Source organism: Protopterus annectens, chromosome 15.part0, assembly GCF_019279795.1.
Source record: "Protopterus annectens isolate FY-2018-M chromosome 15.part0, PAN1.0, whole genome shotgun sequence".
NCBI classification, from domain to species: domain Eukaryota; kingdom Metazoa; phylum Chordata; order Ceratodontiformes; family Protopteridae; genus Protopterus; species Protopterus annectens.
In genome coordinates, this window is record NC_056749.1 from 238785979 (window position 1) to 238803138 (window position 17160).

At 41.7% G+C, this 17160-nt stretch overlaps 1 protein-coding gene across 1 annotated transcript in view; it reads right to left on the reverse strand.

Annotated features, from left to right (window-relative positions):
• Positions 1 to 808: 808 nt before the first annotated feature.
• Positions 809 to 17160, reverse strand: part of LOC122790167 (E3 ubiquitin-protein ligase Siah2-like) — a 111155-nt gene continuing 94803 nt past the window's right edge. The window contains exon 2 of the mRNA XM_044057774.1: positions 809 to 1669. Coding sequence (XP_043913709.1) covers positions 1118 to 1669 — 552 coding nt within the window. The 3' untranslated portion in view covers positions 809 to 1117. The remainder of the gene's footprint in view (positions 1670 to 17160) is intronic.

A 17160-nucleotide genomic window follows, 5' to 3' on the forward strand; every position in this document is an offset into this window, starting at 1 on the left:
TTACCAAGTTTACTGTGAATATCACAGTACTATGAAAACAGTTACATCTGTACAATATATTATTCTGTACTATGGAAAATGGAAGCAGAAGAAAAAAATCCTCCTCCAAAATTATTTAAAAAAGATGAAAAGTATGGCACACCATAAACCTTCAACATAATGGTAAAAGAAGCTGTATATAGTAGCAATACATATTTCCAGCTCTGCTATATGCCATGAAAGTGCAATGTCTGCAAGTTGGAAGGGTGTGGAATACAAATGCAACAGAAGCTGAAAAAAAAATGCAGTACAGTTTAATGCCTAATGGAGTCTTGTGAAACAACGGTCTTCCCTTTCTAAATGGTTTAGTGTTAGTGTTGCACTTTGGCTGGCATACAAACTGCAAAATTTAGTGATTTTTTTTTAACACCACAAAAAGGCAAGGTCATTTTTAAAACCGATTTAATATCTGGATAAATGCAGAGTGCTCAAGTTAGTGGTTATTAAGATTAAGATAATTGGCTTACACAATCAAACTTTAAGTACCGCTCTCAAGTCTGCGTTGTTTTCCTATGTGCTAGGAAAACAAATTGCTTTCCAGAACACATTTAGCGGATAACTGGCATTTCTAGAAATTTTTAATAATTTAGCCTTTATCTAGGCTTGCTAATTAAATTTAATTCCATCAGTCCTAAAGTAGTAGGATGCGCACACACAAACGCGCACACACACAGGCGCGCGCACACACACAGACACACACACAGACGCACGCACACACAGACGCACGCACACACACACACAGACGCACGCACACACAGACGCACACACACACACAGACGCACACACACACAGACGCACACACACACAGACGCACACACACACAGACGCACACACACACTTCTTTGGGGCTGCAGTTTCACTGAGCTCCTAGCAAGAATTAGACACGCATACAGAACGGTTCTTAGTCATATTCATCATGTGTGCCAACTGTGGCAAACATTCAATGGGTCCACACCTTATACCACAGTAAAGGCATGGAGCTGTTGCTTCTCTTCTCATTCTCCAGCTTTGTGTTGACTGCCTGCCTTGTAGGAAATGGTCCTGCAGTAAGAGAGAAAGGGCTTTTCTTTATAATAAATTAGCACATTGAAATTGTGACATTAATTCCAAGATTCCCATTATCTGCAAAAAGATGTGCAACAGAGGTATCAAATACAAGACAGTCACTGTTCATGATAGCAGCTGCTACACCGTCATGAATAGACCTTGGTGTGGCTTCCCAAGTCAGTCTTCTGCGGTTCCCATTCAATTCCAGTCTATAGGCAAAGTTCTCAGCCTGTTTACGAGTGCCTATTAGCAGGACAATAGCAAAAAACTGCTGATGCCCTTCATACTTCTCCTGCTTCTCCAGGACAAGCATGAAGTGGTGTCCAAAGCATGACTGCATCATAACCCAGTCTACAGCACCTGGAAGATTAATGTCTGTGGCCAGAAAAACAATGTCCTCTCCTTGAAGTGTTGTAATGCTCTTGTGAGCATGCATGAGATGTGGCATGACTGCATCCAGTGATCCTTGCCACTTACAGGATGCCCCAGGACAGGGGCAAGTATACGGGCGGAACTCACACACTTCTTCATGCTCTGGTTTGTCTGTATGATGTAGCGACAGCAGGCAACCAGCTGATGCATACTGCAAGAACACACAAAAAAAGCCCGTTAGAAAACATGCTAATACCGTATTATCTTTAGATTGCACAAATGACTAAAACATGTTAATACCGTATTATCTTTAGATTGCACAAATGAGTGAATGCTCTTTTGCCAGCTTTTACAATCTGTAGAGACTACAGTCAAGTACTTATCACAATGTTAGATCTGGATGAGTATTGTCCATCTTCATTAACAGTGAGACCAAAGCCTTTATGCATTTGTCAGCCCGGAAACTGAAATGTTCCCAATTATTAGCCGGACCCTTTTAACCATAATGTTCTGGATAACTGTTGCAAGAGTGCAGGAACAGGAAAAAAAAATCAGCACAAATACGAAAGACCTCTAGGTCACATCAGAAAGAAGATAGGAGGAGGGAAGGACCTGCTCATTCAGATCTAAGGTTATACATGAAACCTTCCAAGCTTATTCTACTGCATTACTACCTTCACAGGAACATCTCTTTGCCTCTAATAACTGTGGACATAAAGGAAGGCCTTGATCTGGAGATCACACCCAGCTTACAGAGTCCTGACAAAATATTTATTGAAGCCCATGGAGCTGCTGCACCAATTCCATCTAAAGATGCATTTTTGAGGAAGGTCTAGATTAAAGCCACTGCTATGTTTGAATGATCAATGGATACTGAAGGCAGCCAGCTTGCAGCTTCTGGTTCACTGCCACAACAAGCAAGCATGTGGTGAATACATCATGGGCGAAAGTGAGACCGAACAGAAAGGCCTCAATCTGATAACAGACACTTACAAAAGAAAAGCAGAAGTCTCCTGGACTTCTTGGTGGCCTTTATATTGAGACATGCTTCTTAAATGTCCAAAAAGAACATCCAGACTGCCAAGGAAGGACTGGTTGTACCCAACTAAGTCTTCCCTAAACACAAATTCAATTAGACTGCTTACATTCAGTATAGCCTAAAGGTCCTTTGTTTTCTTCAGAACTGAAAAAAACAAGCACATACTAAAGTGGAATAATTATCCCAGCCTAGACAATTGTATTTTCTTTTGTTTGTTTTTGTTTCCTGCTTGTTGCTACATGCTTTTTTCCCCTTCACTGGTAATTATTTTTCATATGTTCAGCAACAGTGTTGCTTATTAGTGCATGTACTCATGCAGACATACATTTACTTATAAGATAGTTTCCCCTCATTTCACAGGACAGCATTGCTTTGGACATTTGCATCTTGGAAACAAACCCACTGAGTTGCAAATGTCCTAAGATTCTAGAAGAATAAAATCTTAGAGCATTTTAATAAAAACGTCAGACAACTTTGAAATTTAATTTTGTTTCTGTACTAAAAGTATTTCCCATTAGCTGACGCCCTAAAGGAATCACACAGTAGCTGTCTGTATAATACTAATTCCATCAAACTGAATTTATTTTCTTTTTCTTCCCTACACTGTAGTAAAATGCTTGGATCTTTCATTCTTTTCCTGAATATTTGACTGCAGGAGAGTTACACTGGTTACCATTTGAAAGTTGAGGCAAATGTAGTCTATACCTCCCTATGATTTCCCCATCTGTGTGCATAAGTATGTATGCAATATGTAATCCAAGTTTATATTCAAGTGGTTGTAAAACCATAGCCTTGCTATGTCTTACTGATTGGCTTGCAATTCAAGGCATTCTTGAATCTGTCAAATATGTATATGCTGAATATGTATATGCTGGATATGTAATAATGAGTGTATTTTATTAAAACTTTGTATGCAGTGCACCTAATTGTTTTAGTGGTACTCTTCACTGTTAATACTGGAATTCTCAAAACTTCTCAAACTTGCCTCTTTTGTGACTCAGATGGCTGTGTTGATGAGACCTCTTAACCCCCTTATCATTTTGGAAATAGATAATTTAAACAAATAAATGCATGCGTCATTATGCGTTTATCACATGCACTGCTTTGGTTGTTTAAAATGCATTTGCTGTTTATCTTTATGCCATTATACATCCACTATATATATATATATATATATATATATATATATATATATATATATAGATATATACATATATACATACACACACACCGTGTGTATGTATGTCGTGTGTGTGTGTATATATATATATATATATATATATATATATATATATATATATATATATATATATAGCAAATTCCCACCTTATCTCCACCCTACTTTATGCCTCTCCAATATATACCAACCTAAGGCAATGCGATCTAAACAAGCTAGAGTCCTGCTACAAAAAAAATTGCCAAATTCGCCACAGGGGCATCCTACCATAGTCACCACTGTCTCTCACTTGCTTAACTGGGCTGACTTGAACTCCCTCACCTCCTTCAATGGTATCAACTTTCACTCGCCCACAAATTAGTAAACCATCCAGTAAATGTCCCATCCTTCCAGAATCTACTCCAACCCTATCGCACCACCAGACCACTAAGATCCAGCAACAAAAATCACTTGCAGATCACTAAAGCCAATAACTCTGCTGGTGAAGCACTATTCTCTTGCACCATAGCCAAATTATGGAACTCCCTCCCACCCACAATTACCTCTATACCATCATGCACCCACTTCAAAACTTTACTAAAAGCACACCTGAAAACATGCTGGCTATGCCCTTGGAACTCCCCCTCTAATATCACCCACCCCATCCAACCACTACCTTTCTTTCCACTCCACTAACTACCTTGATTATAGCAAGCTCAGATGCTCATAAGCCTAGTACTTATTATACAGCAGGAACTTCTTACTGTAACATTTGTTAATGTCTGTTATGTACTTCACTGATAAAGATTCTAGTTGTCTACTGATGTACTATGTTCTTCATCTGTAAATATGTTGTAAGTAATTGCTATGTAATCCAATGTAACTACTGTCTGTGTATTTTAACTGTGGAGCTTTTCTCCCCGGGCTTCTGCTGAAAATGGACCTACGTCCAGTCGGACACTCCCGGTCAACAAATATAAATAAATAAATTAATTTAAAAAAAAATATATATATATATATATATATATATATATATATTTTTTTTTTTTTATTACACATACATAAATCTATCTCTGTTAATGTATACAGACATATACATAGCTATTGTGTGTGTTGTGTTGGTGGATATATACATGCACACTCTCGTATACTGGCATGCAAGGTGACCGTATAGCTGCTCTGACAGCTTTTGTTTCACTGACCCTTTATTGCTAGTTTTACAAGTAAAAGTTTTTTTTCCATTTCTCATATGCTACTTGACAAAAGTATTAAAAGTATGACTCAAACTACAGACCCATAAGCTTAACCAGCCTTATCTTCAAGGCTATGGAACGAATCATCATGAACCCTATATATAATGACATAGGTGATCTCCAAACCCTTGATCCACCACATTTTGGTTTTGTCAAAGACAGGTCATGCCTGTTAAACCTAGTAGACTTTTTCAAAAACATCACCAGAGCTATAAAACAGCTTAAAAAGCAGAATACAGCCCTTACCTGTAAAACTTGCTCCAAAATTCAAGTCAACTATAGCAAATAGCGACCGTCATTTATAATCTCACTGTCACTAGCCACAAAAAGTAAAATTCTTAAAAAAGTAATAATTTAATAATAAAAAAGGCTGCACTATGCTCCTGTCCAACCTTTCCTTATGACTGCGAGTTCCACAACTGAGAGGAATTCTGTATGAAGTGACATTTCATAAAACAGCATACCCACTCCCAAACAGTTAAGACAAGCCTGGTCTCTCCACATGATACACCTAGACAATATCTGACTTTACACTAACACATTCAGATCAATACATACAATGAAATGCACAAGACATTTTAAACAGCTCAGCATTTAAACCTTTCATTCAATTAAAATTAAACTCGGTACCAAGCCAGAAACCAATGCACTTAGCACCTCATCAAGTTGGATATGACCATTTTCAACTCTGCTGGCACCCACTGTTTAATCCAGTATGTTTAAGATCAAAAACAGTTGACAGCCAAGGATGACTAGCAATTTTAGAATAATTAACATGCAAACCAGCTGACTCAGGCTTCTCTTACCACAAACTGAGAATTATTCAACTATTTTTCATACATTTAGTCAATATTTTAGTTAATGTAACAAACTTTAAGAAACTGAATTTTCAGTGGAGATTGATATCTGCAGAAAAATTATGATAAAGCTCTGTATACCGTTGTAAGTGCCCTATTTGTAGGCTTGTAACACACTTTGCACAGATGTGCAAAAATAACTTTACTGAAAATCAGGGAAACCACAAATAGCTGCCCAAGAAGAGAGTTGAGAAACAGAGGTTGGCATGAGAGGAAACATTCATTTTAATGATGTGCTTCCCTTGCAAGAATCAAAACCTCTAAACGTATGCGTTGGGTTAAGCTTACAGAAAATGGCATCTCAATATGTTCATAGGTTGGTACTAGGCTATCGGCCCTAGAGCCTATACAAGCTTAGCCATAACAATTTACTGGCTATTACTTCCCTGGTCCCCTGTCTAACAGGGCGATTGACGTGATCCCTGGGGTAAATTTCCCATCTTCCATCAAATTGTCAAGGTTCTTTTTGAAGAGGGCCAAAGAGGCACTCAGCTTGACATGTATGGGCAATCTATTCCAGAGTATAGGGAGTTTCTGGGTCAGGAACCTATCCCTCCACCATGTTTTGTTCATTGTGATGACCAGGTTTAGATCCCTGGAGCGTGTGGCTCTGAGGGACTGGGATTTCTTTAAGTGTAGCATGTCCAACAGCTCTGGATTTGACATGGCCTTGTATGTTAAGCAGAGATTGCCTCTGAGCAGGCGATATGCGACTATAGCTGGAGTTTTTTTTTTGTTTTTTTTGTTTTTTTCTTAGTTTTTTTTTTAAGACGGTCAGCTTAGGGAATCTGCTTTAAGCTTGCAATTCTTTTAGTGAGGTATTTCTGTGGCCTTTCCAGTTGTTGCAGATGTCTTGTGAAGCACATACCAAATGGGGCATTGTACTCTATAATGGGGCTAATGAGGGATGAGTACAGTGAGACAATGACCTCCTTTTTTTCTGGACGAAAAGCCCTTAATGATGAGGTGTGTCACATAGGACTTCATGACTGTTGTGGCAATGTGGTGGCGATGTGGTTATCGAAGGTGAGACCACTGTCCACTTAGGTTCATAGTTTATTACTAAGCTAACTGCCCTTGCGAGTCATTTTAAGCTTAGACAATTATCCCTTGTGAGACTCAAACCCTGCACCTTGGGTTTGTAAGGCAAGCACCTTAGCCATTAAGCCGCCCTCCCAACTTGTGTCCCGACTTGTGTCACCAAGTCCCTTTATCACACCTTTGGTGTTTAGTGTACTGCCATTTATGTGGTAATTCATGGGTACATAGTTTTTCCCAAAGGGGATAACTATACATTTCTTGGCACTGAGCTTGAGCACATGGCTCTGGCACCAATCATCTGTTTCTGTAAGGCCCTTTTGTAGAATATCCACATCATTTGGGGTTTCAATAATGGCTCCCAGCTTGCAGTCATTTGCGAACTTTGTTAGCCAGAGTCCCTTAGTTCTGGCCTGTACTTCAGAGAAATAGATGCCAAACATGAGCGGTCCCAGGACCGAACCATGAGGTACTCCGCTTGTCACTTGTCTGGAGCTGGATTTTGAGTCAGCTACTTTTACAGTGTGGGTTCTGTCAGTAAGCCAGTTGGCAACCCATCGAGTGACGTAGGGATTAATGCCCAGCTTAGTAAGTTTATCTATGATTCCAGAGTGGGGGATGGTGTCGAAGGCCTTGGCGAGGTCCAGATAGGCTGTGTGGACCGCCTTGCCCTCATCCACGGCTCTGGATACTGATTCGAATAAGTCAATCAGGTTGAGGAGACAAGATCAGCCCTTTACAAAACCAAACTGGGTGGGGTCCAGTGTTTGAAGGTTGACAATGTCTTTGTTTATAAGTTCCATGATAATGCATTACATGGCTTTGCAGATCAGGCTGGTCAGACTGATGGGACGATAGTTCCCGGGATCCAAGGTGGATCTCCCCTTGTGGAGTGGGATAACTGTAGCTGTGCGCGATTCATTGGGCAAAAAGCCTGAGGTGAGGCTATGATTAAACATGACACTTAGGTGAGGTGCCAGTTCAATTTGTAGTTCATGTAGTACACAGCCCGGGATGTCGTTTGGTCCCATGGATGCTGTATTCTTAGCTTTGGAGAGTGTGTTTTTTCACCTGTGTGGCCGTGATTACCAGTCATTTGTCTGAGTGAGACCCTCTTGGAGGATGTCTAAATCACTAGGGGAATTGATGACAGCACCCAGCTTGCAGTCATCTACAAACTTGTCAGCCATATTCCACTTGTTTTGACCTGTTCCTCAGAAAAGTAAATCACAAATAACAGAGGCCCCAAGACTGAACCCTGGGGTATAATGCTTTAAGGGTCTACTGCTTAAAGTGTCTTCCTTTATTTTGACTTGGTGGATTCTATCAGTGAGCCAGTTTACTACCCATCTGGCAAAATACGGACTGATGCCTAGTTGAGACCGTTTTATCTATTATACCCGAGAGGGGAATAGTGTCAAAGGCTTTGGCCAGGCCAAGGTAGGCAGTGTTCACTGTCTTCCCCTTGTCAATGGCTTTGGTGACTGTCTCAAAGAAGTCAACCAAACTTAGCAGACATGACACCCCCCCCCCTTGACGAAGCTAAACAGTGTGGAATCAAGTGTTTGGAAGTTGCCAGTACCCTTTTTAACGAGGTCCATGATAATCCATTCCATGGCCTTGCAGATAAGGCTAGTTAAGCTGATGGGTCTATAATTTCCTGGATCGGTGGATGCTCCACCTTTGTGTAAAGGGATGACAGTGGCTGTCCTCCACTCAGCTGGGATGAAGCCGGTACTTAGGCTTTGGTTGAATAGGGTGTCTAATGGTGCTGCAAATCCCTGCCTGAGTTCACGTCAGATGCAGCCTGGTAGGTTATTGGGTCCCATGGAGGCTGTACTTTTTGCCTTTGAGACAGCAGTGATGACCTGTTCCCTAGATATAAGGGGAAGGGGGCAGGTACTGTGGATGTCCTGATTTACTGATGGGGGTGGAGGGAACAGAGGGGTGAAGTTTTCGCTGAATCTGTCAGCCAACAAGTTTGCTATATCTACTGCATTTGTATATGTGCTGTCCTTGACCACCAGATCACTACAGATATGGGTGCTTCCTTTGAGGTTGCGGACATATGTGAAGAAGGTCTTATGATTGTCTCTAGTACATGTCGCCAGGATTTCACTAGTGCTCTTATTTGCTTTTTCAGGCTAAGGAGATACTGCTTCCAATTGGGCACCTGCTCCTTCTTGGTCTTGGATAGTAATTTTTTCCTTTTGTTATAGAGTTTATTTACTGCAGATGTCCACCAGACAGGTTTACTCTTCCTTACAGAGGATGATTTAGTACTGTCGGTTATTCCTGATTCCTAGCATCTATATAAATGCTCATATAGTGCTTTGGTGTAGTTTTGGATATTGGTGCCAGTTGCTACAGAGGAGGAGGAGGCTGTGAAGCTGTTTATACCATCCCTCAGAAGGCTGTAATCAGCTTTGGAGAAGTTTTTGTGTCTGACCCTAGCTAGAGGTGGGTTGGGGGAGATGGTGACTCCTTAAGTGACCGCTTTATGGTTGGATCTTACTAGGGAGGATGATACTACAGGGATGCTGCAGTGGTTCCTCGTGTTGGTTAATTTCAAGTCCAAGATATTAAAGCTAAGGAAGGCTATAAACTGAATGACTTTATGGCCAGAGAGGTAAAATACCTTTAGTCTTGTCTAAGGAGTGTCAAAGCGAAATAATAGTGACTGTCATGTGAGATCTTTTGGATCAAACAAATCTACACTGTATACTGTCTTGAGTGCTTGGTTATATGTAAATCCCAGAACAGCCACTTGTACTCATGATCTCATTTATGTAGAGTTCTCTACAATGCACACTTCCATGTAGCTTGTACTACTGCTTTTTAACATGGAGATTGAGAGATTATTTCATATACATACTCGCGCGCGCACACACACACACACACACACACAAGTATGCGTGAAAGACCTTTTAGGCCAGTACTGAAACAGAACAGAACAGATTTTTAATGCTAAGTTCAAAGAATGTCACTGTCTTTTTCTTCCCTTATTGGTTGAAGTCTAAGCAGCATCTGGGGAAGAACAGGACTGGCCTGCTCCTTGCAGTTCAGGAACAGACCTCCCACCACCCTCAGAACTGAAGCACTTCAGCACTCAGACTGTAGTAACTTTTTCCTACAAATATCATAAATCTGTTGTATTAATGAACACAAATGTTGTATCTGAAGCTTCTGACAGTTTTTGCGGTCAAAAATATTGGGTGAGCAAATAGCCATAACTAAGGAAATTATTATTTTGCTCTGGCTAATTGCTTAAATGTAGCAAGTCTTTACTAACTTTGATAAACTTGGATGCAAAAAAGAAAAAAAATACTAGAAAATGGAAATCAATGTCTAAATAGCTCTATAAATTCCGAATATTCTAAAAGCAAAAATAACTCAGAGAGGGATCTTTAGAAAACAGGAGTAGTAAATTTCATAGAAATAAATGGAAGTTGTTGGAACAATAAAGGCAGAAAAATGTTCAAGAGAAAGATGAGTGAGTTTTAAAGGAACCGCTCGAACGTCAAGCAAAAACTTTATTAAATTGCTTGACGATGGAGCGGTTTACTTCCGAGTCTATCGTTATTTTTCCAATTACCACAGTATCAACCTTATCACCAGTGAGTTTTAAAAGAAGACAGGAATTCAGCAAGTTATGTAATGTTGGACTGATGACAGTTACAAAGAACACAAATAAAAATCTACCAAAGCTAGACTTTCCACTGTGTGATACCTTAAATCTCTTGCATTAGAGTTGACATGGAATATGTGCAAATTACCCTTTAAGGACATAAGGTCTTTCAGCTAAATGGCAATTCTGAATATCCATGACTTTTTCTTTTAAGTCAATTTATGGACAATTTCAGACCAATAAAGCCAAACCCTACTAGCTGTGGACATGCACGTTTATTCCTTCTTATGGCATCATCAGCACAGCATAAGTGGAATATCTGGCTAACATTTAGAAACATATCCAGTTACCTCTAATACAAGAGGTTTAAGGTATCACACAGTGGAAAGTTTAGCTTTGCTAGATTTTTCTTTTTGTGTTTTTTAACCGATTAGTTTTTCTGTGTGACCTTTTTACTCATTGTTTTAGTTAGATAGTTACAAAGAATGAAAAGATATGCGATGTATAATGTGTGTAAATGGGAAAACATTACTATGGTTTGTATCTGATAATTTAATAACAGTGTTTAAAAAGTCACAAAGCAAATGGAGTGAAACTATTCAAATCTTGTAATTCTGACTTCAGGAAACTGTTAATTAACGTAAGTGCTAGACAAGTCCAAACCACTTAAAATGTCAACAATAACTGTTGCATGGATGTGAATACTCAGAACAATAAAAGTTGTAAAACTTTAATGACTGGCATTACTGATATGACAGTAATCCTCAGTAATTTACCAGAAAAAAAAGTTAAAGGACAAGGCATAAATATGAGACATCATCAATGATGTTCTGCAAAATCAGACACAGAACAGGCAGACTACTGTAATTCACACAAGTTAACCGAACAGCTTTTGCATCAAAATGCATTTTCTGAACATCCAAACAAAAAATATTAAACACCAACTGGCATGAGTTACACACTATAAACCAAAGTGATTTTTAGGTTTATCAGAAAATGAAAATGTGTGAAGGTCTGGCAGTTAATGTAAAGAAAGAACAAGGCTCTAAACTCATAGTGAGCTGCTACCTGCACTCAAAGGCAGAGGGTTAGATTCTTTCTACCTCAATTTTTATAGTGTGTGCTTTTGAGTAAGTTGCTTAACCAGACATTGCTCCTGGGCTACTCCTTTACCTGGTTTAAAATACAAAAAAACAAACACGTATATATGAAGCTAATACCCATGTGCACTTTCAGAACAATAGAAACAGTGCCAGATCATGGGCAAATGGGACCACAAGAAGAGTAAAGGAGCAGACCCGTCCCCCACGGTCATATAGACATCTCATTACCTAGCTGTCTCTTCACAGTCACCATAAAGCACTGTTGAAATCTGTGTACATACTATTTTCTTCTTTATGTTCACAGACATTTGGATTTAATTTAAAACTATTACAAATTTTACAGCAAAAACACTGACAGCCATTTGAAAAACAAAACATTCTCAATGAAAACCGACAGAATCAGCAGTAGTAAACTTTTCTTCCTTTGACACTCACATTTAGTGAAAATGCATCAGACAAAACATTGCAGACATGTGCAAGGAAATCTTGGTCAAATAGCATTTGCTTTACTGCAAATCTTGACGACTCCTAAAGCTATCCCCAATTACGACTATTTTTCCCTCTTGGAGGAAGAAGGCACCCTATGAGGGTAGGTGTAAACAGCTTTGTATACACAGTAAGTCTGCAAATGTATACACTGGTCAGCAATTTTTTTTTTTATCATAACAGGATATAGGTAGCCAACCCATGGGCTATTACTATCCATTGTCCTTAGTAAATTATCTCATTTCTGAGTCAGTAGTCTAGAGTTACATGTTACTATGACTTAGAAATGAAATCAGTTGACTATGAGACTGCTGTGAATTGTATGGCTGTGGATATTCAGGGACAGTGTTCGCTTTGCAAGTCATTTTTTTAATTGCGATAGGAAGCCAAATAAAACACTGGTAACAACAGAAGCTGATACAACAGAGCATACATTATTTTTAAATTTTACCACAATCAATATGGGGGTCCCTATATATATATCTCTCAACTACTATACTCAAGAATTATGGACTTGCCAAAAACAGAGAAAGATCTCTGGGGCAATTTTAAATACTACTCGAATTCACTTAAAAAGTTTAACAGAACAGATTTTGTATCAGTGTGCATTCCCAAAAAAATAAGTATAAAGCTCTAATGCCTATAAGTATTGACTTGTGTGTAATCCTCAGAGATTTACCAGGAAATAAGGGACAGGGCAAGAAAATATGAGCCTAGGTACACAACATCATGCAAAATCCAGGGCAACTGAGAAGTATGGGTCCCTGCATACTTCAACTTCTTTGCTAATTCTGGACATAGCCAAAAATAACAGGGACCAAATCTGGTATACTTTTTAAAGATTACTCTAATTCACCTAAAAGGATAACAGAACAAGCAGCTTTGAATCAATATTTGTCTTCTGAGCAATAAGAAATACGAAACTCTAATGCCTAGCATTACTGCTGTACCTGCAATTCTCAGTGATTTACCAGAAAACTAGATACAGGGAAAAAAATGTGAAGTAAAATTCACGAGAGCATCTGCAAAATCAGGTACAGTTGAGCATTATATTTCCCTGCATAGCTCTGAGCTCCTTTGCTCAAGATTTCTTGAGATAGCAAAAAATTGGGGGTGGGTAAAATCAGGAATGTTTTTAAAAATATTACTATCACTTAAAAATTAATATTAAAACAAGTGCAGTTAATAGAATAAGAAGAAGTTATGTACTCACCATAACGTTCCATCTGAGCAGGTAAACTTCATTTGTCCGCAACCTGTGGGATACGGATCCGATCTCTGATCCGAGCCGGCAACTTTACAAAGCTTAGATCCGAGCTCCTAGCTCCTCCCCTTACCCATAATCCCCTGCCAACCCTGACTGACCTCAGATCAAGTTTGCCCGCAACCACTATAGTAGATAACTAACTACGTTTTCGGAAAGGAACATCACTATATGTCATAAAACACATCTGAAGGTCAGGGGGACGGTTACGGACAAAGTTTACCTACTCAGATGGAACGTTATGGTGAGTACATAACTTCTTAATCTGAAGTAGTTAACTTCATTTGGTCTGCAACCCGTGGGACAGAGTCCCCAGCTACCTAAACCTTGGGCGGCCTTCATGGAAGGATATTCCAGAGCACTGCGGAGCCAAAAGAAGTTCTCCCTCTGGAGATAATGTCCAATTTATGATTGATGAAGGTATGAGATGAGGCCCAAGTGGCTGCTGAACAGATATCATCCAAAGAAACTCTGGATTTAAAGGCGGCAGATGTAGCCATTGCCAGAGTTGAGTGGGCACGAACTCCTTGTGGTGCGGGCCTGCCGGAATTTTGATAAGCCGTGATGATACACTGTGAAATCCATTTCGATAAGGAAACGCTCGAGACTAGTTTACCTAGATTAAATTTGGCAAAGGAGACGAACAGCTGGTCGGATTGTCTATGACCAGATGTCCTATGAATGTAAAATCTAAGGAGACGAACAGCTGGTCGGGTTGTCTATGACCAGATGTCCTATGAATGTAAAATCTAAGTTGTCTATGCACGTCCAAAGAATATAATCTGTACTCCCCTTTGTTCTGGTAGTTAGGAAAGAAGACCGGCAAATTGATAGATTGGATATTAGTTTCAGAATCTACCTTCGGGAGGAAGGAGGGATTGGTCCTAAGGTAAACCCTATCCTTGTGAAAAGCTAAGTATGGGGGTTTCACAGAAAGAGCCTGTAATTCAGATACTCTTCTGGCTGAAGTAATAGCCACTAGAAAGGCTGTTTTCCAAGACAAATATTTGAGGACTACTGAAGCCGCAGGTTCGAAGGGAGGAGCCGTCAAGGCTTGTAATACCAAAGTCAAATCCCATGGAGGTACAGCTTCCTTTATTGGAGGCTTAAGTAGAAAGGTGCCCTTTAGGAATGTTTTCACAATTTTGTAGTAATCAAAGGGCCCATTTCAGTACATACGTGTTAATGAGAAATAGCTGCTAATTGAACCTTAACCGTAGAACAGCTAGCTCCGTCATGAAAAAGTCCTGAAAGAAAATCCAGCACCACAGGCAAAGGGGCTGTAAAAGGAACCAAATTATGGCGTTCTACCCAGAGAGAGAAACACTACCATAGACCTGCCTAGTAGAGGGCTTGTGCGCTGCTACTAGGATAGTTTTAACTGGAGATGAGATACCGGGAGTCCTAGCTACAAGTGGAACTGGAGCACCCAAGCCATAAGTTTGAGGCTGACCAGGTCAGGAACTGGGAGCCCCAGGGGGTGGGAAATTAGATCTGGGAGGGGATCAAGAATCCAGGGCAGATTCGCTCGATGAGACCAGAGGTAAGGGAAACAAGTTTGGCGAGGCCAGAATGGAGCAATGAGGATCATCCTGCTCCCCAACTGACTGGCTTTCTGAAGGAGTTTCAGCATCAGGGGAAGAGGAGGGTAGGCATAAAGAAGACAGGGTGGCCAAGCCTGCACCAAGGCGTTCCCTCGGGGCTTCCGCAGCAGGGGGAATGAGAGCAAAGTAATTGTTGCATTTCGTGTTTGAGGGAGATGCGAAGAGATCACAACTGGGCTGCCCCCAAACGGCAAAAATTCGACTCGCTACTTGAGGATTGAGGGACCACTCGTAAGGTGAAAGGATGGTGTGAATTAGACTGTCCGCCAGGATGGTGGTCCATCCCGGAATGTGCGTTGCAATGAGAAAGCGGTTGGTGGAGATCGCCCATTCTCACACTCTCATGGCTTCTCGACAGAGTGGGTAAGACCTGGTTCCCCCTTGTTTGTTGATATACCATACCACAGACATACTGTCCGTCTGGATCCCAATTGTTCCTGCAGGCAGAAGGCTCTGAAGTGCTTGCAACGACAACAGCACTGCCCTCATCTCTAGAACATTTATGTGCAATAAGGTCTCTGAATCGTTCCACGTGCCTTGGACCGTCCTGCCCGAATAATGCCCCCCAACCCAAGACGAGAGGCGTCCGTGGTCACCGTGGCGAGAGGAGGGGCCGTGGCAAAGGGGCGTCCCGCCTGGAGGTCCGGCGATTGAAGCCACCAAACGAGAGCCCTCTTGCATGCCCTACTGAGAGGAATGGGGTGACTCAAAGGGTACTGATGAAGGGACCAATGGACTTGTAGAGTCCACTGTAAAATCCTCATGTTCAGACGCGCCATGGGAAGAAGGTTTATTGCGGCTGCCATGGATCCTAGGGCCCTCAGAACCAATCCCGCCAGAGGTTTTGAAGATTGAAAGATGGCCCGCACATGCGCCCTCAGTGTGTGCAACCGGTCGGGAGTTAGGAAGACTAGTTGCCTGTTGGTGTCCAGTCTAGCCCCGATAAAATCTATCACCTGAGTCGGGGTGAGAGAGGACTTGTCTGAGTTTAAAGTGATCCCTAGTTGTGGAGCAAGGTTGAGGAAGTAGTCCCTGGCTAAGCATAGTAGATGCCTTGTCAGGGCGGTGAGGAGCCAGTTGTCCAGGTACGGGAAAACCTGCATTCCCTGGAGTCTCAGGTGGGCCGCTATCACTGGTAATACCTTGGTGAACACCCTGGGGGCTGAGGTGAGACCAAAGGGAAGGACCCTGAATTGATAATGACAAAGTCAGAAGCGGAGAAACCTCCTGGATCGTACGTCCATCAATATGTGGTAGTACACGTCCTTGAGGTCTGTCAAGCACATCCAGTCGTTCTCCCGCAAGAGGGGGAGAATAGATTGAAGAGTGAACATCGGGAACTTTTCTTTGCTTACTGACAGATTTAGTAGGGAAAGAGAGGATGGGCCTTAGGTCCCCCATCTTTTTTGGCACCAAAAAGAACCTGGAGTAGTAACCCAATCTGGACTGGCCTGGGGGGACGTGCTGGATAGCTCCTTTTTCTAAAAGCTGCAAAATTTCTGCAGCTTCAGCCTCCCTCTGATTGGGTGGAACATCGGGGAGGTGTTCAGGGGTGTAGGGAATGTAGGAAAGGGGAATTCTATATCCTCTGGATACGATACGAAGCACCCAGCGGTCTGTTGTAATGGACTCACAAGCTGCCAGGTGCCTCGAGAACCGCCCCCCCCCCCGACTGCCTCCAGAGAGGAGCAATCGGGCAACACCTCAGGGTTGCTGAGTGGGCCGATCAGAGAAGGTTTCTCTGGACCCAAAGTTCTTTGGGCCCCCTCTGCCTCTAGGGTGGCGTCCACCCTGACCTCCTCTGCCGCGGAAGGACTGGGAGTCCGGAGCAGACTGGGACTGTTGCGACTTTTGGAACCACATCTTCGGTCCCTTTTGGTTCCGGGAGAAGGACCTCTGGGGAGCAGAGAAGCGGACTCCGACAGCAGACAACGTCTTCCCTTCCTTTTCGCTCTGGACTAAAGTCTCGCGAACTGTCTTGCAAACAGGGAAGAACCACCCCCTTATCCTAAGCATTTCCATGATGTATCCGAAGGAGACATCCTCGGGGGTGACCTTGGGCAGCCTTCCCCCTCATGCAAATCCGTGTCTTCTGTCAAAGACTCGGGGGAGTCCACGTGCTGCCTCTTGCACTTCCGCTTGCGAGGAACATCCTCGGGGGGGCTGTCCGAGGACGTCTCACCAGCCACGTCTTGTTCCAGAGGAACGACCCGAGACATCAAAGCATGCGGTGCCTGTGGCCGGGCGATGGAAGCCAACAAAACTTTACTATTT